This window comes from Microcebus murinus, chromosome 2 (assembly GCF_040939455.1).
Source record: "Microcebus murinus isolate Inina chromosome 2, M.murinus_Inina_mat1.0, whole genome shotgun sequence".
NCBI lineage: Eukaryota > Metazoa > Chordata > Mammalia > Primates > Cheirogaleidae > Microcebus > Microcebus murinus.
In genome coordinates, this window is record NC_134105.1 from 98,360,303 (window position 1) to 98,386,679 (window position 26,377).

Sequence of the window (26,377 nt, forward strand, 5' to 3'; positions counted from 1 at the left end):
GCGAAAGCGTGTCGTACGGAGCGCCAACTTTCCTTCTCCGCAGATTCTGGGATCCGCAGGTGGTCCTGGAACCAATCCCCTGAAGATACTAAGGGATAACTGCATTCCTTTCTTTTTCTTTTCTTTTTTTTTTTTTTAATGCCAGTAGAAAAAGAGGCCTAACAATGAAAAGCTAGGAGGAGAATAGGCAATAGTCATATTGCTCTGACAACTCGGGTGTTTTAAGCATCCAGTCTTAAATGCTGAACTGAAGCAGAAGTTACTACCGCAAATTATTTTTTCTAACTGGTTTCCTGAATTTTAGTGAAATGTAGAGGTCTTTCTAAGCCAGACACAAAGTCAAGTAATCATAAATTTTTAAATGGTAGATTTTATTATATAAAAATATAAATTCTCTGTACAGCAAAATACACTGATACAAAACAATTGATAATTTGGAAAAAGCTTTACGACATGTGTGACAGAGGAATAATAGCCATAGTCTATAAAAAGAGCTTATAAGCCATTAAGGAAAAGACAAATAACATCCCCCTAAATGGACAAAGGATATAAGTGGGCAATTCAAAGAAAAAGAAATGCAAATAGCTAGTAAACCCATGATGAGTCACTCCATCTCTATAGTAATATAAATTAAAATATAAATTTTAAAAATACAAATTAAAATAACAAGGTACTTTCTGCTAATCCCATTGTAAAAACTGTGAAGATGGACAATGGCCAGTGATGGTGAGAATACATAATGCAGTGCCCTCTTGAAAGGTATATGATAGACAAATACCTGTCTACTAGAGTCTGGGAAAAAAAAAAAAAAAGAAAGGTATATGAGTATAGTCTGGTACAGTCTGTTTTGAGAGCAATTGGTAGTACCTACCAACTTTTCAATTTCACATCTTTCAAACAATCCATTTTACTTCTAGGAACATATCCTCTAGAAATATTCCTACATATGCTCAAAATATATTCATAAGGATGTTATTTAAAATTTTTTGTAACAGAATAAAGGGGAGCAATCTAACTGTCCTTCAATAGAGAAGAGACTGAACACATTTATGAGACGTCCTCACTATTGAATACTATTGCAGACATTAAAAGGATGAGGTTGATCTATGCATACTGCAAAGATCACCAAGATATATTAGGTGAAAAAAAAGCAAGTCACATGATAATATGCAATGCACTGTCTCATTTCTATTTACATACATATATACATAGGACAAGCATTTGGAAAGACACACTTCAAACTGTTAAGGGTGGTCACAGTGACAGTAGGATAGGAAGAAGAGGATAAGGAGAGACCTTTATGCTTTATCCTACATGCTCCTATATTGCCTGATTTCTTTTAATGTACAAGTATTCACACCATATATTCATAACTTTTTTAAAAATATGAATATGTGCAAAGTGAATTAGTTTATTTAAAAAATGTTTGCAGCTATGTTTGTTTTTCAGAACAAAACAAAAATTTTAAACACCCCAAATGTTAACTAATTAACACATACACCAGAGACCCCAGATGCTCCAAAAAGCCAGCACTGTGGCATTGAATCTCATAATTAAAAGAGACAGACAGCATGGGCAGCCCACAGCAAACACGGGCTCTGGAGTCAAGCAGTGTAGTCACCAACCCACAGGCTACAGAACAGTGCAGAAAGCTGTTAGGAAATAGATCGCACAGCAGGAGGTGAGCGAGGGAAGCTTCATCTGTATTCCCAGCCGCTTGCCATCCCCCTGCCCCTCGGAAAAGAGCCTCCTCAGTGGAAAAATTGTCTTCCATGAAACCAGTCCCTGGTGACAAAAAGGTTGGGGACCAATGGTCAAGCAGATCTGATTCTAGTCCTGGCCCTGCCCCTTTCTTTCTCTGACTGTGAGCTCATCACTTAACCTCACTGAGTCTCCATAAAATGAAGATAAAAGTGCCTACTCCTCAGCCCTAATGCACACATTACCTATGTACAAAATTTGTTTTCCTCTTTTGATGTATGATATTATATATATGTTAGATGGACTAATAAGACAGGTGGGAAACTACAGGGAACTCTTTACAAAGATTTTTTTTTCTGGGTGGACCCAAAGAAATGTTATTAATGCCCAATCTTAGTGGCAGAGCAAAAGAAATGCAATGGGTCGTGGGGGAGGGTTGTAATGCAAACGTTCTGGGCACCAGGGCCAGATGAACAATTCCAGTAGCTGTGGCTACCTAGAGAAGCAGTTCTAAAATTTTAGCATGCATTAGAATCACCTCGAGGGTTTGTTAAAACACCGTGCTGGTCTCCATCCTCAGAGTTTCTGATTCAGCAGGTCTGGGTCAGAGTTTGGACTATACATTCCTAACAAGTTCCCGGGCAGTGCTGATGCTGCTGATCTGGGGAAACACACTTTGGGGCCCTCTGACCTAAAGCAGCAACAACTGTTCCACGCTAGTGAGTTTTAGACTGCAGCAGCCTTTTTCCCTGCCCCTGGTCTGGGATGCTTTCTCTGGTGTTCTCTCTGCACCTCCCCAGGCACCATGAATGCCAGGATACTCCCTGGTCTTACTCCTGGCCAGTGGCCAGTTTCTGCAGCCTGTCCATCCAAGCTAACTCTGTCCAAGGTGATGGGGAAACTGAGAGAGCCCAAGACTTTTAATTGGGGCAGTGGAGGAGTTGGAGAACATGCTAAGAGCCAGTCCCCGCCCTGGCCTGGGTCCTGCCTGCCCCGTGTGACAGGAAGTGTATCCCCCTTCTGCCTAAGCAGATTGGGAAAGATAACTTTGTTAGCAAGAGAAGCCTGGGCCGAGGGGTCGTGCTCTATAGAATTGGCACGATCTGCTCTCATGCATGAGCTGCTCCTTTCAATAGAGCCCTGCCTTGCCCTGACAGCTCGTCTGTGCTGGAAATCCTCTCCCCAGTGAAAGTGCCCCCAGTTCCCCCCTCCAGCCCACCCTTTGCCCCTCGGGGCACGAGAGCCCTTGAACCTCAGCCAAATGATTATGATGAAGAAGAATCTCTGGCTCACAACCAAATTGGCCAGGGATGAGGGACAGAAAGGGCCATGGCTCGCCCCCTGGTCCTCTCCAGGTGTCACAAACAAGAACAACACAAAAGCAAGTATTTTATCCCTAAGCTGGTAAAGCAAAGAAGCCTTGATCTTTCTCCCGTGGTGTGCAAACCTCCTTCCTAATAATGGTGACAGCAGTTACTATGTATCAGGTGCTTATCATGGCAAGCGTTGAACTCACTTTCACATATATCTTTTTATTTAATCACTACGACTCTTTGAGGCAGACACTGTTTCCCATTTTTCACAAGAGAAAACTGAGGCTTACACACGGAAAATCACTTCTGCAAGGTCGGGCAGCCGGCTGGTGGTGAAGCCAAATGACCCGACTCAGAGCCTGACACTAACCACCCACTGCTCAGATTCCCACAAGATGGAGGCTCCCAGCCTGAAGGCTAGATCTGGGATTCAGCGTGGTGGGGTGCACCAAATTCTCTACAGTCTCCCCCCCACCTTTGAGCAGAGGCACACAAGGCCCCTCTGCACACTCCATGCGACAGCCAACACATCTGGGACCCAGCCTCGTCCACCTTTGTGTTCCCAGCACGGCGCCCAGCACTCGGGCTGCTTCACACAGGGCTGTGGTGGAAAGCAAGGGCACAGCCCAACACTGCATGCGGGCCGCTATCTCGTGTCTTGGTGGGGGAGGGGGGTGAAGACATGCAGGTGAACAAACCATATGTGGATAAAACAACCAAGAGACAAAAATTATATTGCCCAACTTTTTTTTTTTTTTGTCCTTCCCATTGTGTTTCAGCCCCTCCAGCCTCCCTGCTGCTTAGAGCTTCATCCAGGACTGTGCCCTCCACACGCCCTGTGGTTCCCTCCCTTGCCTTCTGTCAGGTCCCCTCAGTGAGCTCTCAGTGAGCTCTTTCTGAGCACGCTGCCCCTGCACCAGCTCTCCCATCCCCTCTCCCTGCCATACTTGCTCATCTTTGGTGGCACTTGGCGCCTTCTAATGTACTATATAAGTCACTCATGCCTTGTGGCTATGGGGCTGTCTGCCTCCCCACTGGAGCACAAGCTCTGCTGTGTCAGGGTCTTTATCGTATCCACGGATGTGTCCCACACACCTCAGAGGGTGGGAGCTCAGCGAGTACTTCTCAAATGAGTCTCAAACCCTGTCCACTAGCCAGAGCTGTGCCTGAAATACTCATAGAAGTGACCAATTCCCCCACATCCCCTGGTCCTGTGTTTGTCAAAAACCCATTTCCCCTTGTACACCCCAGTAACTGGAAACGAGAGATTCTGCACCTCTGAATTCCAGTCACCACAGGGATTGACTGAGGATAGTCCCCTCAGGCCCCTTAAATCTTTCCGCCTTCTCCTCATGCCGTGGCTCACCTGGTTGTTCCCTGAACAGCCCTGAGGCGTGAGAGAGTCTGTGCCCCGCGTGTGGAGGCCCCCAGAGCCATGGGCAGCATATGGGCCTTAGAGCTGGGCCATGAGCGCAGGGTGTCACTTCTACTCTGAGCTTTTGTTTCCTTATTTATAAAATGAGGGTTGGGGCCAATAATCTCCTTCAGTCTTTCCCAGTTCTGACATTTTCCCTGTGGGAAGTGGGGAGACTGTGACTTTGGTCAACATATACTTAGAAACAAACAAACCCATGACCCTGGGGCACAGGACACAGCCATTCTCATATCCTAGCAAATATAACCAATAAGCACACAGGAATTCACAGGATCATATAGGTTAGATCAGTAGCCACCACCCTATTTTCACAAAACAAGAAAGTCAGCTCTTATTATCTCTATTTCACAGATGACAAAACTGAGGCTCAGAGATCTAGACAAGCTGCTCCCAAATAGGAAGCAGAAAAACCACATCCAAAGCCAAGTCTTCCAACTGCAAATTCCATAATCTTTCTATACATAACTGCCTCATGTTTTCAAAATGCATCCTGGTAGAAGAATGCCACCATTAGATTATCAAACATGTCGATAATCTAATAATCTATTCTATAAGGTTACAGAATATAAAATGGGAATTTGCATTTGAACGTGGTTATGTCTCCTCTAGGGATGTATTTACATACATCAAATGATGCAATACAGCCACCATGAGAAGATTTCCCTCTGAAAGACCTGAGAAAGTGACTCTGGTTCCTGGTAGGAACAGACAACTCATTTCTCAGTCGCAGCTAAAATGAGTCTCTCCCCCCATCTCTTTCAAAACCTTCCCCAAGAACGTGATTGAGTGTTTATATTTTACAGAATTTTTCAGCTGCAAACAGAACTGACAACAAAAATAATTCAATCAATTGGCCACTATTAATAATCTTCCACATCAACAGAGTAAGTAAGCAAAGCAAGTGCTAAATGCAAAAGCTAGATTTGTCCAAATCTGAGAGACTATAATTGGTTCAGAGCTATGCTGACAGTCCCTGTTTTTCCAGATTCAAACACATCCTCTACTAACATCTCTCACAAAATGATCATGAGAGATGAGGCCACCCACTACATTAACCAAGTTGGACTGGGAACCCCTGAATGGGGAGAACTACATTTTGAAAAGAAGCTTTGTAGTTTCTGGACTATCTCAGGGACAACACAGCTTCAAGAATCAACATGAACTGAACATTTTCAAAAGAAAGAATAATTGGATTTCTTCCCCTCTTTACTCTGATTTCTTGCCTCATTGATATTAGGGGAACAGCCTTGGCCATCTATATTTTTTTAACCATCTATTTCCACCAGTGGATTGACCATCTATTTTTTTTATTTCCGCATATTACAGGGGTACAAATCTTTAGGCTACATATATTGCCTTTGCCCCACCTGAGAGAGAGCTACAAGCATGTCCATCCCCTAGACAATGCACACTGCACCCATTAGTTTTGAATATACCCATCCCCTCCTCCCCTCCACCTGCCCAACACCTGATGAATGTTACCACTGTATATGAACATAAGCATTGATCAAGTAATACCAATTTGATGGTGAGTACATGTGGTGCTTGCTTTTCCATTTTTGTGATACTTCACTTAGTAGAATGGGTTGCAGCTCTATCCAGGATAATATAAGAAGTGCTAGATCACCATTGTTTTTTGTGGCTGAGTAGAACTCTGTGGTACATATATACCATATTTTATTAATACAGTTGACTATCTATTTTTAACTGAAGGATTCCCTAGTGCACACTGCCCTAGTCAGTGTGGTCTTCAAACTTGGGAGTTCAAAAGAAGTCAAAAATCTAAAGTAAATAAGGTCATGGGCTAGTGAACATTTTATTAAAAATGGAACTTGGGACTCACACCACATTAATACCATCCTCCTTCCAACCGCCACCCTCAACAGGCAATATGTCCATGACACCAGAAAGGTCATGAAAACAGGACTGTGGGGGAGGGGTGAAGCAATTGCTTAGACTTTTTGTCTGGTTTACCCTCAAAGTTGTCTTCAATTTAGAAATCATATATTTCAGGCTTCCTAAAACAATCCAATTTTCAACTATTTTTGTTCCACTGTTTCCACAAATAAACTTGCTGGATGAATTTTTCTGGTTTGGAAAATGTAGTCAAAACAACCACATTTTTATACCAGTGCAATAGTCAGTCCCAGAGAATGGGAGGAGAGCAGGCCTGAGAGACATGCGTTCACACCCTCCACGCTGGCTCCCCAGCAAGCCACTCTGTTGTTTCATTCAGGAGCCTCTTGGTGAGCAAAAAAAAAAAAAAAAAAAAAAAAAAAAAATCATACCCCCATTTAACAGATAAAGGCACTAAAGTCTAAAAGTGTTAGCTGACACTGATTCTACTGCAGCTTCTCAAAAAGTTTTGTAATTATAAGTGGAAAAGGGTGAGAAATGTTATTATCTTGACAAATGGCACCAGAATTCTTTGGAGTGTCAGGGCTCCTTTTCAAAGGTGGAGACTGCCCTGCTAAAGGTTTGTGGTTTTTTTATTTATTTTTTTGATCTTTTTAGAAATCATTTTTTCCTTTTATTGTTAGTTGACATATAATAATTGTACATATTCATAGGATACAGAAGGATATTTCAATCCGTGTATACAGTGTGTAATGATCAAATCAGGGGAATTAGCATATCCATCACCTCAAACATTTACCATTTATTTGTGTTGTGAACATTCAAAATTCTCTCTTCTGGTTTTTGAGAATATACAACAAATTGTGGTTAGCCATATTCACCCTACAGTGCTGCACCAGAACTCATTCCTCCTGGCTAGCTGTCATTTTGCATCCGTTACCCAGCCTCTCCCCATCCTCCCCTCCCGCCTCCCCTTCCCAGCCTCTCTAATGCCCGCAGTCCCACTGCTGAAGGTTCTGAGACACAAGAGCAAACCACCAAAAGAGGGTGAAATATCGTCCTTTGAAAAGGACCGACCACTCTTTTTTCCGTCTGACTCGGGGCAGAGGGATGGCCACAGATGACCTTTTACTGTCCCTAACATCACTAAGATTCTCTAAGCTGGAGAGAAGGCCTTGGGAAAACAACCCTAGGCTCATGCCCTCTGGAGAGAAGCCAAAGGTTTCCTGCCGTAGAGGGCCAGTCTGCTGCTAAAAGAAACTTTTGGAGGCTGCAGAAGCCCCAACTAAGCTTTCACAGATCAGCTTTCCCCACTCTCCTCCCCTCCGTGCCCAACACAGCTCTCCCATTCTCTCACTCCCATTGTTTTCCAAACGTCCCTCCCTTCATAAAAGCTGTCTGGCTGGGAGCTTAAAATATTGCTGGACAGTAAAACCTACCCATCAGGGCCAATCCAGTCATATCTGCTCAGTCGTGCAGCACAGTAGGGGCGGGGTAGAGAAGTGGGAGGTGGGCTTTTAGGCAGCAAAGGAAAGAGGCCAAAGTTGCCATTTTGCTGCTGAGCGCCAAGAGAGAAAGACGGCGTATATTTCTCCGTGGGACACTACTCGTATTGGCAAGTTTTCCTTGGACGATATTAGTTTATAGCCTTCCCCTCACTTCTTCTTTCCCAGCCTAATCTAAGGGCCATATACAGTCTTCTGCAAAAGGAAAAAGGTTGCCTTTAAAGTTCAGTCTTGGGCTGGTGTGGCTGGACTTAAGGGTACAACTCTGAAAACCCTCTTGGAGTTGACCTCAGAGTTGGCAGGACTTTGGAAATGGAGGAATTAGTAAAGTATTTGGGGGATGGGGGATGGAGATGTTCAAACTCTAACTACGGCTCGACTTCTTAAGGTCTGTTCATTTTTCAGAATGAATTAATGGGCCTCCAGGAATCCAAAGGGACCTAAACAAATTATGCAATGTTCATGAAAGTGTTTTGTACTCTTTTCACTCAAAGTCTTCAATAGGAGTAATAGTCATAATTATTGAGCACTGTGGGTGTAGGGGAGCCTACATGCTCAGCATTTTCAATGTTGGAGCATTTAATGGAACACAAGAATAGATGTGGCTAAAGACCATAAAACTCTTCCTGGGAGTACGTTCCATCGTCTGCCTACGAGAGCTACAGGTTAGCGGCTGCTCTAGAAACTAGAATGGAGGCACATTTATACTCTATTACCAACCAGAGGGGTAAGTGGCCATTGAATGCGTGGGGGAACTTGTTAACACAGATGTATATTTGTTGTTCTGCCTCTTCAAAGCCAGAAGGCTGTGCTATACTGGCTTGGAGCCAGAAGACCACGGCTCACATCTGGGAGACTCGTTGAACCTCCCAGCCTATCTCCCTACCTGGTCATGGGGGTGGATAAGCCTGCTTCACTGGTTCCCAAGCATCCACCTGCGCATCTGTCAGTTACAGCCCAAGATGAAGTTTTCAGCAGTCTGTGACAAAAATGGGACAGTGATGAAGTAGTAAACAATGTAGTAACTTTCTAACCAAGTTAAATGTGTCCGAGTTATAGAATTATTGCAGTTTTATAGGTTCTAACCCAATATGAGTGTGTCTTTTATTCTGAATTTAATGTCCTTTCTATTTTTGTAGCATTAATATTAAAATCCCCTTTTATGAAATGATGAAAACAGACTGTAGTCATAGTAATTTAATAGGCTTCTTCTTATGTCCTTTTTTCTTTTTTTTTTTTTTTTTGAGACAAAGTCTCGCTTTGTTGCCCAGGCTAGAGTGAATGCTGTGGCGTCAGCCTAGCTCACAGCAACCTCAAACTCCTGGGCTCAAGCAATACTGCTGCCTCAGCCTCCTGAGTAGCTCGGACTACAGGCATGAGCCACCATGCCCGGCTAATTTTTTCTATATATATTAGTTGGCCAATTAATTTCTTTCTATTTATAGTAGAGACGGTGTCTCACTCTTGCTCAGGCTGGTTTTGAACTCCTGACCTCAAGCAAACCACCCGCCTGGGCCTCCCAGAGTGCTAGGATTACAGGTGTGAGCCACCATGCCCGGCCCCTTTTTATGTCCTTGTTTGACAAAATAAGGAGTTGGCAGACTTATGTTGGTCACCCTATTTTGTTGTTGTTATTATACTAGTCCATGAAATCTAAGTCTGAGGACCACTGGCATCATTCACAGCTTGTTATGAGAACTGAAATAAGATATGTGTAATCGCATGCTTTATATATAGATAAGGGATACCCAAACATAAGGTGCTATTTTAATATTACCTCTAGCCATGATTCTTTGGTGGGATGTGCCCAGGAATATATGGATGTTGTGGGGTTGGAGCCTTGAACTCCATTGGTTTATTTTCCATCAATAATAGATCTGTTCACTAGATTTTCACAAGCAAAATAAAATAGAGAATTACCTCTTTGAAGAAGATGAGAAAAATATTCTTCCTTTGGTTTAGATTTCTCCCTGCTCCAGTGGAACACCTTGCTACTCTGATCTGACTTCCTCTAAATTTTCATTGTTAGAAGTCAGGAACCCAAGGTACTTTCCCTTAGCACCTCTAAAGCTTCTTGCCTTAACAGCATAGTTGGCTTGTTTCAATAACAATGGGTTTGGAAAGATTTTGTCCTAAATTAGTTTCTTTCTTTCAGTTATCATAAGAAACTTTGCAACTGGACATTAAAAAAAAAATGGCAACCAATCCTAGCATTGCAGGATGGAGCACGGAAGGGCACAGCTTCGTCTGGCTTTAGCTTAGAAATCACTAATGAGATGGTCAGAGAGGACTTTTTATGTCATGAACATGTATCATGATACCCGTGTGTCAAAAACCATTGCCCTGACCAGTCGCAGTGGCTCACACCTGTAATCCTAGCACTCTGGGAAGCCGAGGCGGGCAGATCGAAACCAGGGCGGATCGGAACCAAGGTAAGGAGTTCGAAACCAGCCTGAGCAAGATTGAGATCTCGTCTCTACTAAAAATAGAAAGAAACTAATTGGCCAACTAAATATATATAGAAAAAAAAATTAGCCAGGCATAGTGGTGCATGCCTGTAGTCCCAGCTACTTGGAAGGCTGAGGCAGGAGGATCTCTTGAGCCCAGGAGTTGGAGGTTGCTGTGAGCGAGGCTGACACCATGGCACTCTGGCCCAGGCAACAGAGTGAGACTCTGTCTCAAAAAAAATAAAAAAAAAACCATTGCCCTTACAGTTTATCTTTGATCTTATATAAAATAAGCAGCTTTATGTCTCAAAACAGCTAGTTTTTGAATGACTTACTATCCTTTTTGGTATTTACTATTTTTTGCAAGTTCTTAATCTCCCCACTGCTAGCTTCAGCAAGAGGACTGGAATTCCCTGGACTCTAAGTAATACTGGTATTACATGCACTCAGGGATTGAGAATTTCAGATTTTACAATGATTACGATCAGTCCCATCCACTGGTATCTATGAAGCTCCCACTCTGTGAAGGGATTTGTCCTATGTTGTGATGGCTCACAGGGGATGAAGCCAAAATAGTTCCCTTTTTCCAAGAGCTCTTGATCCTAAAGAGGGAAACAAGACCAGCTGACGTATAGTGCTGAGAGCATGTGCTCACCACCCACGTTCATGTGGGTACCTGAGTGAAATATACACAGAAACTCAAAAGGACTAATATAGTACAAGTAAAGCTGTCACAACTGAATTGATATATCAGTAGGGGTGAGATATTAGTAAGATAGTAAGATTAAGCAAGATATTTATAAGATATTAGATTTAGACCTCATTAAAACCAGATTTGATTGTATAGGAGTAAATTACACAAATTGTTGTTTTAACATAACATTTAGGTTGAACTGTTTGATAAGAAATGAACTTTATCCTGGCTCTGCCACGCACGAGCTATATGCTTGGGCTTCTTACCTGATTGTGATGTTTCTCACCTGTTTTCCATAAGGCAGTGAGAATGGCACCCTTCACAGGGTAAGCAGTAAATTTAACGGCAGTCTGAGGAGTGTTAGGAGCAGATACATGTGGCTGGTGTTCCGAGCTGCTAGTTTTGAGCAGAGGACCCCCTCCTACTCTCAATTCCCCATTCCTACAAGGAACTGTTCCCCATGCCACATCCATCACTGGGGATGCCCCCACTGCTCTAACCTTCCCAGGAGAAGAGAAGCTCCTGTAGGAAACCCTACCTAATTGGAAGTTTCTGGGTGCTCAAGAGGGGGAATGCCCTCTGCTCGACAACAAGCAGATAGCGTTTGTGTGTGCCCTGAGAGCACAGGCTGGGCATTGCCCATGCCTGCAATTAGTGTCCTGCCTCTAGGTACTATCTAGCCAGGCTCCAAATAACAAGGTTAGAAGTAGGCTTTAAAATGCCATTTTGTTTATCTCCCTCTAAAGATGAAAATCACACCTAATTCAAGAAACCACTTTTCATCACTCTTTCAAGTGTTTACCAGTTATCACCGTCATTAAAAATGGTGGTCCCATGGCTCCCAATCCTATAGGGTAGAACATGGCTGGAAGAAGCCCAGAGCAGGATCCTGTAACATGGGCTCTTGCCCTGGTGTAAGAGCAGTAATGAGTAAAGTTCACAACTCTAGAGATGTTCAAGCAGGTTGAGGTGAAGTTTTGCTCATAGTCCACCATAGGTCACAGGTTTGCACTGGAGGAATGATCCAGTTTGCACACATTCTCCCTCCTCCATCAGTTCAATCCCATTTCCATTAGCTATCGCTGTGCAAGGGGCATTATATACTATCATGTTTAATGGTATTATTTTTCTACAAACCAAATTTTTGGCTCTATTAAAACAGCCACATGTTATAGACCCCGAAACCTGTTCATTCTGTGAGTCACTAAAAGTGTTCTAGTGGACCTGCCTCATCCTGTGACATGATTCCTTCCCAAGCACTCGCTCTGCTCTTTGGATTTAAAAGAGTAATAATAAAAATATACTGCCCTCAATTTGTAAAGCTATTAAGAAGGGTTCCCAGATTTCAACCTAGAGAAGAGAAAACATAAGTCAAGAGAACAGAAGTCAGAGAGTTGTGTAGCTCTGATTGCAGGCAGTTTATCTCAATGGTGTAGTGCAAACAACCCAGCTTTTGGAATCAGGCAGACAGAACTCTGGCTATTTAGCTGTCTGATCTTGAACAAGCCATTCAGCCTCTTTGAGCCTCAGTTTTTCATGAGTTGCAATCAAGTTAGTTAACAAACACTCAATAAGCTTTCACTACCTGCTGGGCTGTGTGTCAGACATAGAGTATATAGCAGTAAATAAAACAGGTCCCCAAAGCAGGTATCCAATGTTAGTTCCCTTCCACTTCCCTTCAAATATACCATTATTATACATACTCTGACAAAGTTGAAAATAAGATAGATGGCTACAATTTTGTACATACAAGAATTTTGTTGGGGGCCTAGACACATGAAAAAAAAAAGGGTATTTTTTTTCAGCATTAGGTCTCATGCACCTTAGATCATTTTGTCTTGATCTTGATTTAAATTCATGTAACTACGAGTTTCTATTTACCGTCAACAGTGAATCCCTATTTTAGTGAAGATGAAGAAATTATACAGATACTGCCTCACTGATCCTTTCAGACCTTCCACTTCTGATGTGAAGTGGATGAGAACAGGTATTAACATTAAACCCATTTTACAGATGAGGGAGCTGATGCAAGCAGATTCTTCTATGCCTCTTTTGTCCCCCAGTCCCAGCCCGCACAGAAGCGGCACTCAGTGGTGCTGTTTACACGTTGACTGTTTCAGCAGCTCAGAAAGGAGAGGTACCCAAGAGTTAGCAAAAAGAGAACGACTTAGGATTGCACTGTGGCCGCTCAGCTTTTGCCTTCTCCCTCCTCTAGGTGGGTGAGAAATGGGTGACTGGAGTTTCCTGGGGAACATCTTGGAGGAGGTGAATGAGCACTCCACGGTCATCGGCAGAGTCTGGCTCACCGTGCTCTTCATCTTCCGGATCCTCATCCTGGGCACGGCCGCAGAGTTCGTGTGGGGGGACGAGCAGTCCGACTTCGTGTGCAACACCCAGCAGCCAGGTTGCGAGAACGTCTGCTACGACGAGGCCTTCCCCATCTCCCACATCCGCCTCTGGGTGCTGCAGATCATCTTCGTGTCCACGCCGTCGCTCATGTACGTGGGCCACGCGGTGCACTACGTGCGCATGGAGGAGAAGCGCAAGGACCGCGAGGCGGAGGAGCTGTGCCAGCAGGCGGGCGACGGCGGCGAGAGGGGCCCGCTCAACCCAGACCAGGGCAGCATCAAGAAGAGCAGCAGCAGCAGCAAAGGCACCAAGAAGTTCCGGCTGGAGGGGACCCTGCTGAGGACCTACATCTGCCACATCATCTTCAAGACCCTCTTCGAGGTGGGCTTCATCGTGGGCCACTACTTCCTGTACGGCTTCCGCATCCTGCCGCTCTATCGCTGCAGCCGCTGGCCCTGCCCCAACGTGGTGGACTGCTTCGTGTCGCGGCCCACTGAGAAAACCATCTTCATCCTGTTCATGCTGTCTGTGGCCTCTGTGTCCCTCTTCCTCAATATCATGGAGATGAGCCACCTGGGCCTGAAGGGGATCCGCTCTGCCTTCAAGAGGCCCGCGGAGCAGCCGCTGGGGGAGCTGCCGGAGAAATCCCTACACTCCATCGCCGTCTCCTCCATCCAGAAAGCCAAGGGCTACCAGCTCCTAGAAGAAGAGAAAATCGTGTCCCACTATTTCCCTCTGTCCGAGGTTGGGATGGTGGAGACCAGCCCACTCTCTGCCAAGCCCTTCAGTCAGTTCGAGGAAAAGGTCAGCACAGGACCCCTAGGGGACCTGTCCCGGGGCTACCAGGAGACACTGCCTTCCTACGCTCAGGTGGGGGCGCAGGAAGTGGAGGCGGAGGGGCAGCCTGTCGAGGAGGGTGCAGAGCCCGAGGTGGCAGAGAAGAGGCAGGAAGCGGAGAAGGTGACCACGGAAGGGCAGGAGGCCGCGGCAGTGCCAGAGGGGGAGAAAGTGGAGACCCCTGGAACGGGCAAAGAGGGTGAGAAAGAAGAGCTGCAGGCCGAGGTGGCGTTGAAGCAAGGGCTGCTAGCTGAGAAAACACCCTCGCTCTGTCCAGAGCTCACGGCAGAGGACACCAGACCCTTGAGCAGGCTGAGCAAAGCCAGCAGCCGGGCCAGGTCAGACGATCTAACCATATGAAGTGGTGCCGAAAAGAAAACACTCAGGCTAATATAGGGCAAGATGAAAGGAAAAGGTGCCAACGCGATTTGAGTCTTTTGTCCCCTCTCCTTCCTCCCACCCCTGGTTGGATAGGCACTGCATCGTCACACAACTGGGAAACTGCCTTTCCCATACACAATATAAAGGCTACCAAGATAAACCCATTGTCCTATCCAAGTTCCCAGTCTCATATGGCTCCCTGTTCCTCCACTCCAGTGGCTATGGGGGACTCTGCTTTTGCCGGCAGTTCTCCGTAGAAATCCTTGAATCAGAAGTGTGGTTGCCTCATAGCCCTTTACCAGTCTTGTCTCAGGTTCATTAACTCAGCCAGACTCTATCACCCCAGCACTTCCCCAGCAGATACCATGTGGCCATGTCAGGAAGCTCCTACTCATTAGCCTACAGGATGCAGGCAGGTGACTTAAACTGGTGATGCAGGCCTATTCTAATCCAGTGGAGACAGGTGGGCTGTGCAAGTTGGTAAGCAAGGGCAGGTGTTGCTTACTTGCAAACAGTGAGTACCTTGCAGTGTTACCTGGCCATCTGATTTTTCAAGAGAAGCCAGAAATCCAAACTGTTCATTGAAATTTCCAAAAGTGTTAATATTGGCAGGTAAATTTTAAATACAACATATGGGCCAAATGAAATGTATGTGAGCCAAATTTAACCTGTGGGGCACCAATTTGCAACAATGTCAGCTTACACTAATGAGCCCAGATTTCCTATGGAATTGGTCTTATTATTTATGGTCTCAACTTGTTTCTGTGACCGCCAAACCTCTTTGCACTGCTTTGGAGTATTTGGTTTAAATCGTCAGTCTAGGAGATGCCCAGAGTTCTCACCTGACCATTCTTTTGGGTCATGTAGCCCCTGGGTTCTGAAGCAATGATATGCTTTGTATTGGAATTCTGCCCTGGGTACTATCAGGGAAAGGGAGCAAGATGCCCAAACCTCTCGCTGTGAAATGAAAGCCTGGCTGCAAGGTTTTTGTCCTGAAGCTAAAAAGAGCCTTTTCTTTACCTCCTTTTCCAACATCAGGGCTCAGCCTAAAATCTACACCTCCTTTCATCAGGGGCTGGAAGCAACCCCAGTTCTGAGCTGGAGGACACCTGCTCACAGGCCTAGCATAAGGAGAGTCAGCACTCAGCCCTTGCTTAGGCACAAGATGTGTACCAAGAGGGCCATCAAAGGGGCATAGGGATAGCCTCTCACAGAGTGGGTGCTCAAAATAGCCAGGGTCCCAAAGTCTAGTTCCAGGCCAAATTTCATCCCTGGAAGGGACATAGAGACTAAAGTGAACAAGAAGAATCTGGAAGGTCTCCTGCCCTTGTATCCCCACAAACCACCCACCTTGAACATAGAGTCCAGTCAGGGAAAATCCTCAAGTACAAGTACACATTTCACACCAGGAGCAACTTTACCAGAGCCAAGCAATTTCTACAGCAGAGAGAGAAAGTGATAACTAAGGTGGTTATCTAAGCCAAAGTTATGCTTCATGGGCTGCAGTGCCAAAGATAAGGTAGGAGGTGTAGAGACCAAGTTGACATGGCAAGGACCTGAACAGGAGACCACCAAGGTACCCAGAAGAGGTACCCAGGAAAATTGCCTTCGTTCTATCAGTATATTCCCATCCCAACCCACCTCATCCCAGACCAGCACCATCCCAAAGTATGCAAGTCCTTTTTGCTGGCCTCTGGTTACCACCTTCCTTTCAAGATATTCATTCTAGATAAGCCTTTCCAAAGTAAACCTTCTCTAAAACCATTCCTCCCGTGATAATATTCCCACTGGTTGGTGCCACATTCTAAAGCAAAATGGTCTAAAAATTAAATCCATTCTAAGGTATGATTGTTTGATAATTACTCCTGGGAAAATGTGCATTTAAAAGACAAAGGCTGAAATATATTTTACCTAGGTAACCTGAAGTGACAAACCTTCAGTGGAGGACTGTTGAATAGAAGAGATATTTATCTTGTGACATGTGACTTTCTGGCTACTGCTTGATCTCACTATTCCACACAGTCCTTCTCCTATATGATGAGAGAAGTAATAAAATCTCAGGCCTGAGAACCAGAGAGTGCATCCTTGACCCCAATGGATGCACTATTGTGCCTACGGTTTCGCTCCTAAAGTCTCATTTTAGGAAGAGTCTAATGAATAGCTTGATCATTACCAGAATAAAATGTCTATCTCAACCAGGACCTAATTATCAAAAGAAAAAAATTATGTCCTGTCTAAGTGAAACTGGTGGTGCTGTTTAGAACCAGTTGTAGAGCTGTAAGTAAGGGCTGCTGGTCTCCTTGTCTTGGCTGGGACGTAAGTGTGTGGATGAAGTAAGTGAGTGTTTTTCCTGGGCTGAAGCAGCATCCTGCTTCAATGCTCAAACCTGCCCCTGCCCCCCACATTTTCCTTCCTGGACTTCCCCCAAAAGAGGAAGCCTGTTTAGGAACAGAGAGACAGAGGCATCAAGGAACTGGGATTTTTCCTTCCATTTCTGCCATTTAGTAGCTTTGTTATTATTGTCCCTTAAACCTCTCTGTACCTCACTTTTCTGTCTACAAACTAGAGATGTCATTTGCCACCTATCTACCTCCAGGGGTGTCATAAAGATTAGTGAGTTGGCTGCCAAGCATGGAGCCTGCTGAATGGTGCCACTCCCTGAGAGATTCCTCCAACAGCGGTAAGACTGGGAAGAAAGGTGGGTGGTGGTTTCCATCTGTCCCTCCCAACCTGCCTTGCAGTTACCTGGTGAGAGTTTTTCAATGTGGAACAGACACTCTGGAGATCCATTTTCTCAGAAAAGACTCAAGACAGAATCTTAACCCCATGTGTTTATTAGGAACCTGAGGTTCTTTGACCTTAAGAAATGACTGGGGACAGATTGACAATTACTTTCATCCTCTAAAGAATGTGAGGATGATGTGAGATCCATCTAGAATAAGATGACCCAGCTTAAGCTACCACACAACTGCTGCCAGTTTCCACTCAGAAGCAGCTGCATGTCTTCAGTAGCCCGTACTCTATGCAGCTACATCCCTCAGCATCTGTTTTGAGGCCAATAATTATGACTGATTCAGAATTACAATCCTCCTGGGCTCTATTCGGTCCAGCTTTAGTTCCTACTCCTAGTCAGTCCTTTCTTAGATTAAACCCCTAGAGCACATGGACCTACCAATAAAAAGGCATGTGGACGGCAGGATATCAAAAGTGCAGTCCCTCCAGAGGAAAAGGGCTAATCACTTGATAGCAGTTATAACACCTCCATCGGGGAGATCTGTGACACAAAGGGATAAAGTTACTCAAAGTGCAGTTAGAAAGTTTTGAGCCTGGCTGTGTAATCCCTGGCCTAGCATTTTGGGCATTATAAAAAGGCCTGTATGCTTTTCACCATGACTTTGTCCCCTGCCACTCAGGTGAAGCATCCAACACAGCACTGGACAAATGTTCCTGAAGGTCTGTGTGACATGGGGACCCACAAAGAACACTGACATTCAAGTCAGGAGTGCTGGCTTCCCCTTTCTGACTCCAGGGATGCTAAGATGCCATTTACCTGCTCATATGACAACTTTTTCTACATGAATTGGGGATGATAAGTTCTGCCCCTCCTTCACAAGATAGTATAAGTCTTTCTTAAAACTCATTAATCTGTAAATAAAAGGAAAGGAAAGAAGGCATTATCCAAATTTGTAAGTCCATATTGTAAAATGTATACTGAAGCAATGATAGTCATCACTTCCAAATACTGCACAGATTGTTAACAAAAAGTGAGCCAATAAGTAAAATGAAGAAAGTCAATTGGGGCAGGGAGGGGGGGTGAGTAGTCCTGAATTCCTAAGAATTATACTACCAAGAAAAGAACATCTTTAATCATGTGAGATTTAGTTGCTGAAAGTGGTGCTAAAGATACTCAGCATACTAGACCTCATATTTAGAGATGCATCAGCCCCTGAGACAGTTTCTGACTCATGGCAGAAGGGGGTCCATGGATATTGACACAGCTGCATGCCGGAACTCTTCAGTCTAAGCCATGAGGAAGGCTGGGGGCAAGGCTAGTGCAAATCCCTGCTCCTCTCCAGTTCCTGATGAGGGTCATTAGGAATAAGAATGAGCACACCACCTCAACACCGTCTCCCAGCCCACCCCCCAACCTCCTCCCCGCTCCTTCCCCTGACCCTGAACTACACTTCTATGCATATCGTGTGCAATGATTGCACAACACAAGTTAGCAAAGTTTAGATGAAAAAGGTTTGCCTGGTTGGATGGAAAACTCTTCTGAGTGTAAATACCATCTGTAAAACGTAGTAAGTGTGTGCCTAGAAGTAAGTGTGTGATAGTGAAATAGTCAGGGAGACTTTCCCTTCTTGTAGTTAGTGTAGTATAACTAAATATGTACTTGGGAAGGGAGGAGAAAAAGGAAACAAAATTCTAGGTTCAGCATTTGGGTGAGAGGAAAGGAACTTTTATGAGAAACTTTCATGAGAAACAATTCACTCTCCCTAGACATTGCAGCTCCCAAAGCCAGAGGGAGGGTGGTATTCACCTCTGATAGTGGCCACCAGATTGCAGTGGGACATACCACAGTCTCCAGCCACACTGCTTTCTGGAAGTTCTCCATGACAGACAAAGAGAATTCTAGAAAAAACTCGTAAAGTTGCCTGAAGGCTCCATTGTAAATGGCTCCATTGCCTTTTTCTACAAATTTTTTCATTTGTGAAATGGAATAGTGAAGATGCAGTGAAGAAACACATTCATAATAAACTTCCTGGGGAAATGTCTGGTGAAAGAGAGAGGCATTCTTGGGATGGTGGTCCTGTATTCTCTAACCCTCCTCCACATCCTTGTGTCAGAGCTAATAGTCACGTGTTAGACTGTTACAAAGCAAATAAAACTAACTTGACTTTTCATCATCTTTGTTTTTTTCTTTTGACCTGTCAGCCAAGCTAGACTGTGAAGAGACCGCCTTAGTCTCTAGTTAGCTTTCTTTTGGAGTTGAGGGCCTGGGGAACAGGGGAAGTTGGGTGAGGGAGGGCAGGGGTGTGGTATATGGTAAACATACAACAACCAGCTTTCTCCAGGGTTAAGAAGCCATAGTTTGTAGCATTTGCCAATTTCTTTGCTTTGAATTCTCCTACCACTACCAATTTTAACCTAACAACATAATATCACTGAACACAGAGTTGGGAAAAGATGCACAATAGCATTAATATTACAAAGTTTTTCCACCATACAATGGATATGCACCACACAGTAGATATAAAAAAACCTCAGAAGCATACATATTAGTAAAATAATTAGGAAGCAGTAAGCTTTGAGCATTTATTATCTTTGTGTTCTATATATTTTTTAAGTTGAAATAATTTAATTGTTAATGATGACTATACTCAACAACTGGCTCACAAAATTTCTGAAAATTAGGCAAATGACTCTTGGTAACCAGCATAAGCCAGCTCCAGCACATCACTGGGTGGGACAGAGGAGAATCTCATTCAGAAAAGACGTGAAAACTCTACTGATCAATTGAGATTTGGTCAGTTGGTTCCCTGCCTTTCTCTATACAAACCGCAGGAAAAATATAAGGTATACTTGTTTGGCCTATGGAAAGGTGCAATAGAATCATATTTGTTTACTTCCATATCAATGAGAACTATAGAAAGATTTAAATTTGTTCATTATAAGTAAAAATAAATTGATAACAAAATTAGCCAAAAGCTTCTGCCTGGGATTTATCATATCTGCTCAAAATCCTTCAATGGCTCTTCATTGCCTACCCAATTCTAAATTTCTTAACATGACTTACAAAGCCCTTAATAACTAACTTCAACCTATCTGGAGAGGATGTCTGTTTTTGTCTGACCTGAATCTATTCTCCCTTCTTTTATAATAACATCTCCATTTTACCTATAAGAAACTCCTTTCCTCCATTGGACCTAGTCTTGATGGACTTAGTCATGTTTACTCAACCTCCCCTAGTTGAGGGTCAGGTCTTTTGACCTACATGGGCCAATCAGATAGTCTCCTTGGAATGTGAATCTTATGTAGAATAACATAGAATTTGAAAATTGATTGGAATTCATTCTTCTTGGCAAAAGCTCTTGAAGAAACTCACAGTTCTTGCTTACGTAGATTGCCAGGGGGTGCTTAGTTCCTCTTGTTTTTACTTTTTTGATTTTATAATTTTAATTTTTTTTTTCTTTTGAGACAGAGTGTTGCTCTGTCACCTGGACTAGAGTGCTGTGGCGTCAGCCTAGCTCACAGCAACCTCAAACTCCTTGTCTCAAGCAATCCTCCCACTTCAGCCTCCACAGTAGCTGGGACTACAGGTGCGCATTACCACACCCGGCCAATTTTTCTATTTTTGGTAGAGACGGGGTCTCACTCTTGTCCAGGCTGGTCTTGAACTCCTGACCTCAAGCAATCCTCTTGCCTCGGCCTCCCAGAGTGCTAAGATTACAAGCATGAGCCACCATGCCTGGCCAGTTCCTCTTTTTTTAGATCATGTTTCTTCAGCCTTCCTTCAGTTTACTGAGCTACCCCAGAGTTTCTTTTTATCTTTTTAATTTACCATAGCCAAAATCATCTCTATTGCTTGCCAGCAAAAGCCCAACTGATGCACCACCTCTCTAACCTCATCTCCCACATCTGTTTACATGTGCATGTGCCCCAGCCTAATGGAACCATTGTCTGGTCCCCAGAATGGACAGTTCTGGCAGATAGCTATGAATAAATGTCATGTCGTTTCAGGACTCTGCTCTGTCCTGCCTTTTTTTCCATGGTCGGCTTCTTCTCATCCTTTAAGATTTAGCTTGGTTGTCTCCTTCTTCATGAAATTTCGCAAATTTCCCAAGACAAAGTTAGTTGCTCCCTCTTTTGTGGCCTCTCAGAACTAATGTGCCCTTCTATTGTGGCACTCATCAAATTGTTTTTATTTACTTTTCTCCCATCTGACTTCAAGCAAAGTTCAGAACAGTTCTTATTATAAGAACATGCACATCTTTTACTTTTATTTATGAATTTCAACTAATATTTTAACCTCATTTGTATAAGTTCTTCCCTTTCATTCATAAATACTATCAATCAAATTTATTCTGCATGTTAATTATATTAGTAGGGAATCCCCTTCCTAGTTTTAATAAATGGAAAAAATTTTTAATGTTATTTATATTTTTTAAATAATAGCTCTGAGTCTCTCCAAATTTGGGAAATAAACAATCATCAGTCTCTTCAGTCCAATTGGAATAACCAACAGCCAAAAATTTTAAATATACATTTAAACTAATTAATGATGAGGGAAAACTGTCGATGTAAACTCATAATAATAATAATAATAGATAAAAATTATTATATATATAAAGTATTTTTGAGGGCTTTATGTATATTACTTATTTAATCTTCATAATAACCTTATGAGATGAAGTACTATTATATCCTTATTTTTTAGATGTGGGAACTGAGGTGCAGAGAATGAAGAAACTTGCATAAGGCACACAATTATTTAAAGCTTATTTATTCCTCAGGGACACGGCCTCAAGAACAACCAAGCACTTGATTCAGAGTTAACTACCTTATATGAACCAATTAAGGGCTTGGACAGGGAGGGCACCCTAAGGGCATACCAGGTCAGCACCAAGGTCAACACATCCAAAACGAGACTGTATAAGAGAAAAGAACTAAAATGCACCACCAAGAAGGCCTGGAAGAGTGGGGAACCAACTAGGGAAGAGGTTCACAGTAGACTCAAGCAAGATGAAGGGGAATTCTTGAGCCATGACACAAGTGGTTGATACAGTTTTTTAGGCTGTGCTGAGGCTATTGAGTGAAATAACCATACCTGGAGTGGGAGGTTGAGGGGAGAAGTAAGGAAGGTAGTTAGCACCACTCTGGTGCTCAGTCCCCTCTTCTTTTGAGATGGGAAGCAGAGTCTCATAACCAGTCCTCCAGCCCAGTCAGTGCGTATAAGAATCTCTAGGGAAGCTGTTAAAAATGCAAATTCCTGCTAAAAAAGTTGAACACATAGGAGCAGAAAGTAGAGTGGTGGCGGGAGGGAGGTTGGGGAGATGTTGGTCAAAGAATACAAAATTTCAGTTAGATAAGAGGAATTAAGTTCAAGAGATCTATTGTAAAGCATGGTGACTAGTCAATAACAATGTATTGGATTTTTAAAATCTCTGGGAGTAGATGCTAAGTGTTCTCACCACAAAAAATGGTAAGTATCTAAGGTAATGCATATGCTGATTAGCTTGATTTAGCCATTCCACAATGTATCCACATTTCAAAACATCGTGTTGTACACAACACATACATACAATATTTACTTGTTAATTTAAATTTTTATAATTAAAAAAAGTTTTTAATGCAGATTCCTCCTTGGAGCCACCTTCAGAAATCTCAAGTTCACTGATCTACATTAGGGCCTATGAATCTACATTTTAAACAAGCTTCCCAAGACATCAGAGAACCTTTCTAGGCATCAAGTATAGATACTGTCCATGGGACCATTGGGAAATAAGCACTTTCTCTCTGAATACTTGCGGTTTCCTGTCCAGCTTACCCTAGTGGCTTACTGGGGTATGCTGTGGGGTTCAGAGTCTCAGTGAATCTCACATAGTGGGGAAAGCTACATGATAGGATAGATGTACATGGAGGGAGACAGCACAGAGTAGGACACCATGGAATTGGTGAGGCCATATGTCTCAAAATATCTCAAACTTAGAGCTCCATGTGAATTTATAACTATGGCACAACAAATAAAAAATTTTAAAAGAAAATCCCTAACAGAGATCATCCAGCTACTGGCATGAATAGGTGCTATGTATATGCATGGAGAAGAGGTACTACAGTGTTTCCTAGGGATCTGATATTAGTGTCAACTCCTGGGCCCACCAGTTCTTTGCACTAATTTGGAGGAAGGAGATAATATAGTTACCGTGTTTCCCTGAAAATAAGACAGGGTCTTATATTTATTTTTCCTCAAGAAGACACCCTAGGGCTTATTTTCAGGGGATGTGTTATTTTTTTTTAAGTATGATATAACAATCTACATTTATTCAAACATAGTTAAATCATCTTCTTCTGTAACATCATCATAACTCTCCAAACCCCAAATTCCATCCTAAATTTCTTGTGACTCTATTTCCTTTAGAACCATTGGCCCCAATCTCTCATGTCGAGCAATGGGGCAGATGAGAAGGGCTGCTTATCTTCTTTACCGCTCCACAATGAAACACATGGGTTGTGCAGATAACGCTGAGTAGCCACGCCAATCACTAGGTCTTATTTTCGTGGTAGGGCTTATATTACACAAATGTTTAGAAATCATGCTAGGGCTTATTTTATGGGTAGGTCTTATTTTCAGGGAAACACAGTAGTAGCTGTCAAGATGTGTATGGTCCTGGAAAGTGTGAGAAGACAGGAGGTATTAACACTGTAGCTGCTATGAAAAGGGGCAGTAAATTAGTGTAAGCAAACACTGGTCCAATGGATACAGATTGATCATCTTGTCAGTATACTCTTTATAACAGGTCTATTTGGGTGTCAATCTCTGGATGAGTGGTAAACAATGGCCAGTAGTTATGAACATGACATATTTTGAAAAGCACCCTTCACAAAATGGGATGCAAACTGAGGACTCAGTCAGAGCCCAGGTGGCTTGACAGTCCATGGAGGGAGAGCAGAAGACCTCACTCGCTATTGTAAGAGGATAAGAACAGCTAGAGAAGACTTAAGGAATAATAACAGGGGTAGAAGTGGAAGGGTAAGCCATTTTGGTGGCAGAGTCCACCACCACCATCAGAGACCTGTTTGGGGAGCAGTGTCAATTAGATATTAAATCCAGTACGAAGGTTTCTAGACATATTCTGCAATCAAAATAAAACCTTTGGGTTACTCAGGCCAGTCCTTAACTTGGACACAAGTGTTGCAGAAGGGACAATCCTAAATGATGTTACTCAAAGCTTTGCACAGGCCTTGGGCCAGCAGGGATTGCATACCTTTCTCCACTATGCCAGGTTCACTGAGACCCTGATCCCCACTGTGTACCCCAGTAGTCACCAAGGTAAACTTGTTTGCCTTGATGGGCTCCCCCAGTCTTCTGCACTATCAGACAACTCTGAATGTCAGTTAGGTGCTGCTGTGTAGGCATCTTCTTGCTTCCCTGATAGAGCCAGGGACACAGTTCTCTAGTTTAAGATGCTCCCATAATAGGGCTGCCTCCACAGCTCCTTGACATTCTGGATCAGGAAGTGGACATCTGATAGGTATTGTAGTTTTGGCTGCTTGGTATGGCAGAGTTCAATTCAAAGAAAGAAAGAAACATTACCTCGTGTGTAATAAATTTGTGAGTCACCATTATTCAGACTACAGTAGTCTCAACACTCAGACCCTAAATGCAGAGCCCCCTCAGGACTGTGCTCCTGGGTCTTAACTGAAGCCATTCACACACAGAGTGATTGCCCTGGGCTAGAGGCAGTTTCCAGGACTATGAGACTATAGGGACTACAAGGACCAGCTAGGCCTTGGTGGGAAAGAATAAGCCCTATGGCACTGCATTAAGCCTTCGCAAAATGAGTATTAAATGGATGAGGTAGTGATTCAGTCTGTATTTGAGCTACAGCAACATGGTGGGAAAGGGAGGGGAGAGCTACTTCCTGAAATAACCCATTCAGACTCTTAAAGAACTGTTCCTTGTTTTGAATTAAAATCCATTTCATTTAACTTCCAGTCCTTTGCCCCACAAATAACTCTCAGGGCCACATCAATTCATTTTTTCACATGAACACAGCTCATGCTTCTGAGTCGTCTTTCTTCCCTTCCTTCCAGTGGTCCTTACCTGGTGGCTCATCTTTGAGCATGCTCCAGTATGCCCATGTGTCTCTCAAAAGTGTGGTACGAAGAGTGCAGTACTCCTTGGGTGATTTATTTTATATGCAATGCAACGTGATAATCATTCCCTTACTCTACCTAGTGTGCTTTTATTGTCACATCAGAAATTTATTTGGTTAACTATGTTTAACTATCATCTGCCTTTCCACTCTTCCCTAACCTGTAGTTGTGCACCTGTGTTTGCAGAGTCAAGTAAAGTTGTAACATTTAGAACACAGTGCCTGATTCATGGCCTAACTCATTTTAATAATAATCATTATTAACTTCATCTTATTAGCTATGATCATTACAAAACAGAATTACCACTTAAAATAAGATGTTAGCTCTCAGGTCCCTCCTCCTTCAGCCTCAGAAATGGAACCGCTACCTCGCATTGCACGAGTTTGGGATTTCAGACAATTACTATCACCCTAACTAAGCCCCGCCCCCGGGGCCCCGGAGGCCGGACGCCTCACGCCTCGTCTTCGCCCCGCCCACTCCAAGCCCGAGGCGGGAAGCGCAGGATGCAGCCGCTGATTGGCTGGCCGCGGCGCAGCTTGATGGCGTCGGGCTGGCGAGCCGCGGTCCGGGTTGCCTCACCTGGGTGAAGGCCGCCTGTGTGAGGGGGCGGGCGGCCCGAGCGTGCCGTGGGCTCGGGGAGTGGTCAGGGTAGGCCGAGTCCTCCCTACATTTCGCCATGAGTTTCCTTATAGACTCCAGCATCATGATTACCTCCCAGGTGAGTCACCGCTTCCCTTTACAGACTTGCCCTCTCGGGGCCTCAGCGATGCGGACTGGCGCGGGGTCTCCCTCTCCTCTCGCGCAGCCCGCGCCCGCCCCACTGGACCCGAGAGTGCGGGGAGCGTGTGGGATTTGCTGCATTCGGTTCCCTCTGCCCTGGTTGTCAGGAGGCTGGCCTGCGGCCGTCAGCGCCGCAAGCCGGCATCCATCCCCAGACATTCGGATCCACTTTTGGAAGGGGTCAGCTGGCCTCAACGCTT

The 26,377-nt window shown here is 43.9% G+C and overlaps 2 protein-coding genes across 3 annotated transcripts in view; both read left to right on the forward strand.

Annotated features, from left to right (window-relative positions):
- The first annotated feature begins 7,852 nt into the window (after window positions 1-7,852).
- On the forward strand, window positions 7,853-14,510 carry GJA8 (gap junction protein alpha 8). Its single transcript, XM_012761914.3, has 2 exons — window positions 7,853-7,921; window positions 13,168-14,510. Exon 2 carries the CDS (start codon window positions 13,179-13,181, stop codon window positions 14,496-14,498), a length of 1,320 nt encoding a protein of 439 aa, XP_012617368.2. The 5' UTR covers window positions 7,853-7,921; window positions 13,168-13,178; the 3' UTR covers window positions 14,499-14,510.
- An 11,368-nt stretch (window positions 14,511-25,878) lies between these two features.
- LOC105869816 (Golgi pH regulator) overlaps window positions 25,879-26,377 on the forward strand; it is a 44,888-nt gene continuing 44,389 nt past the window's right edge. The window contains exon 1 of one of the 2 annotated variants that reach the window (XM_076000049.1): window positions 25,879-26,115. Coding sequence is in view for 1 of the 2 variants with exons in the window: in XM_012761912.2 (XP_012617366.1) it covers window positions 26,074-26,115 (42 nt within the window). In the remaining variant the exon portion in view is untranslated. The remainder of the gene's footprint in view (window positions 26,116-26,377) is intronic. The other variant, XM_012761912.2, reaches the window with a different exon arrangement.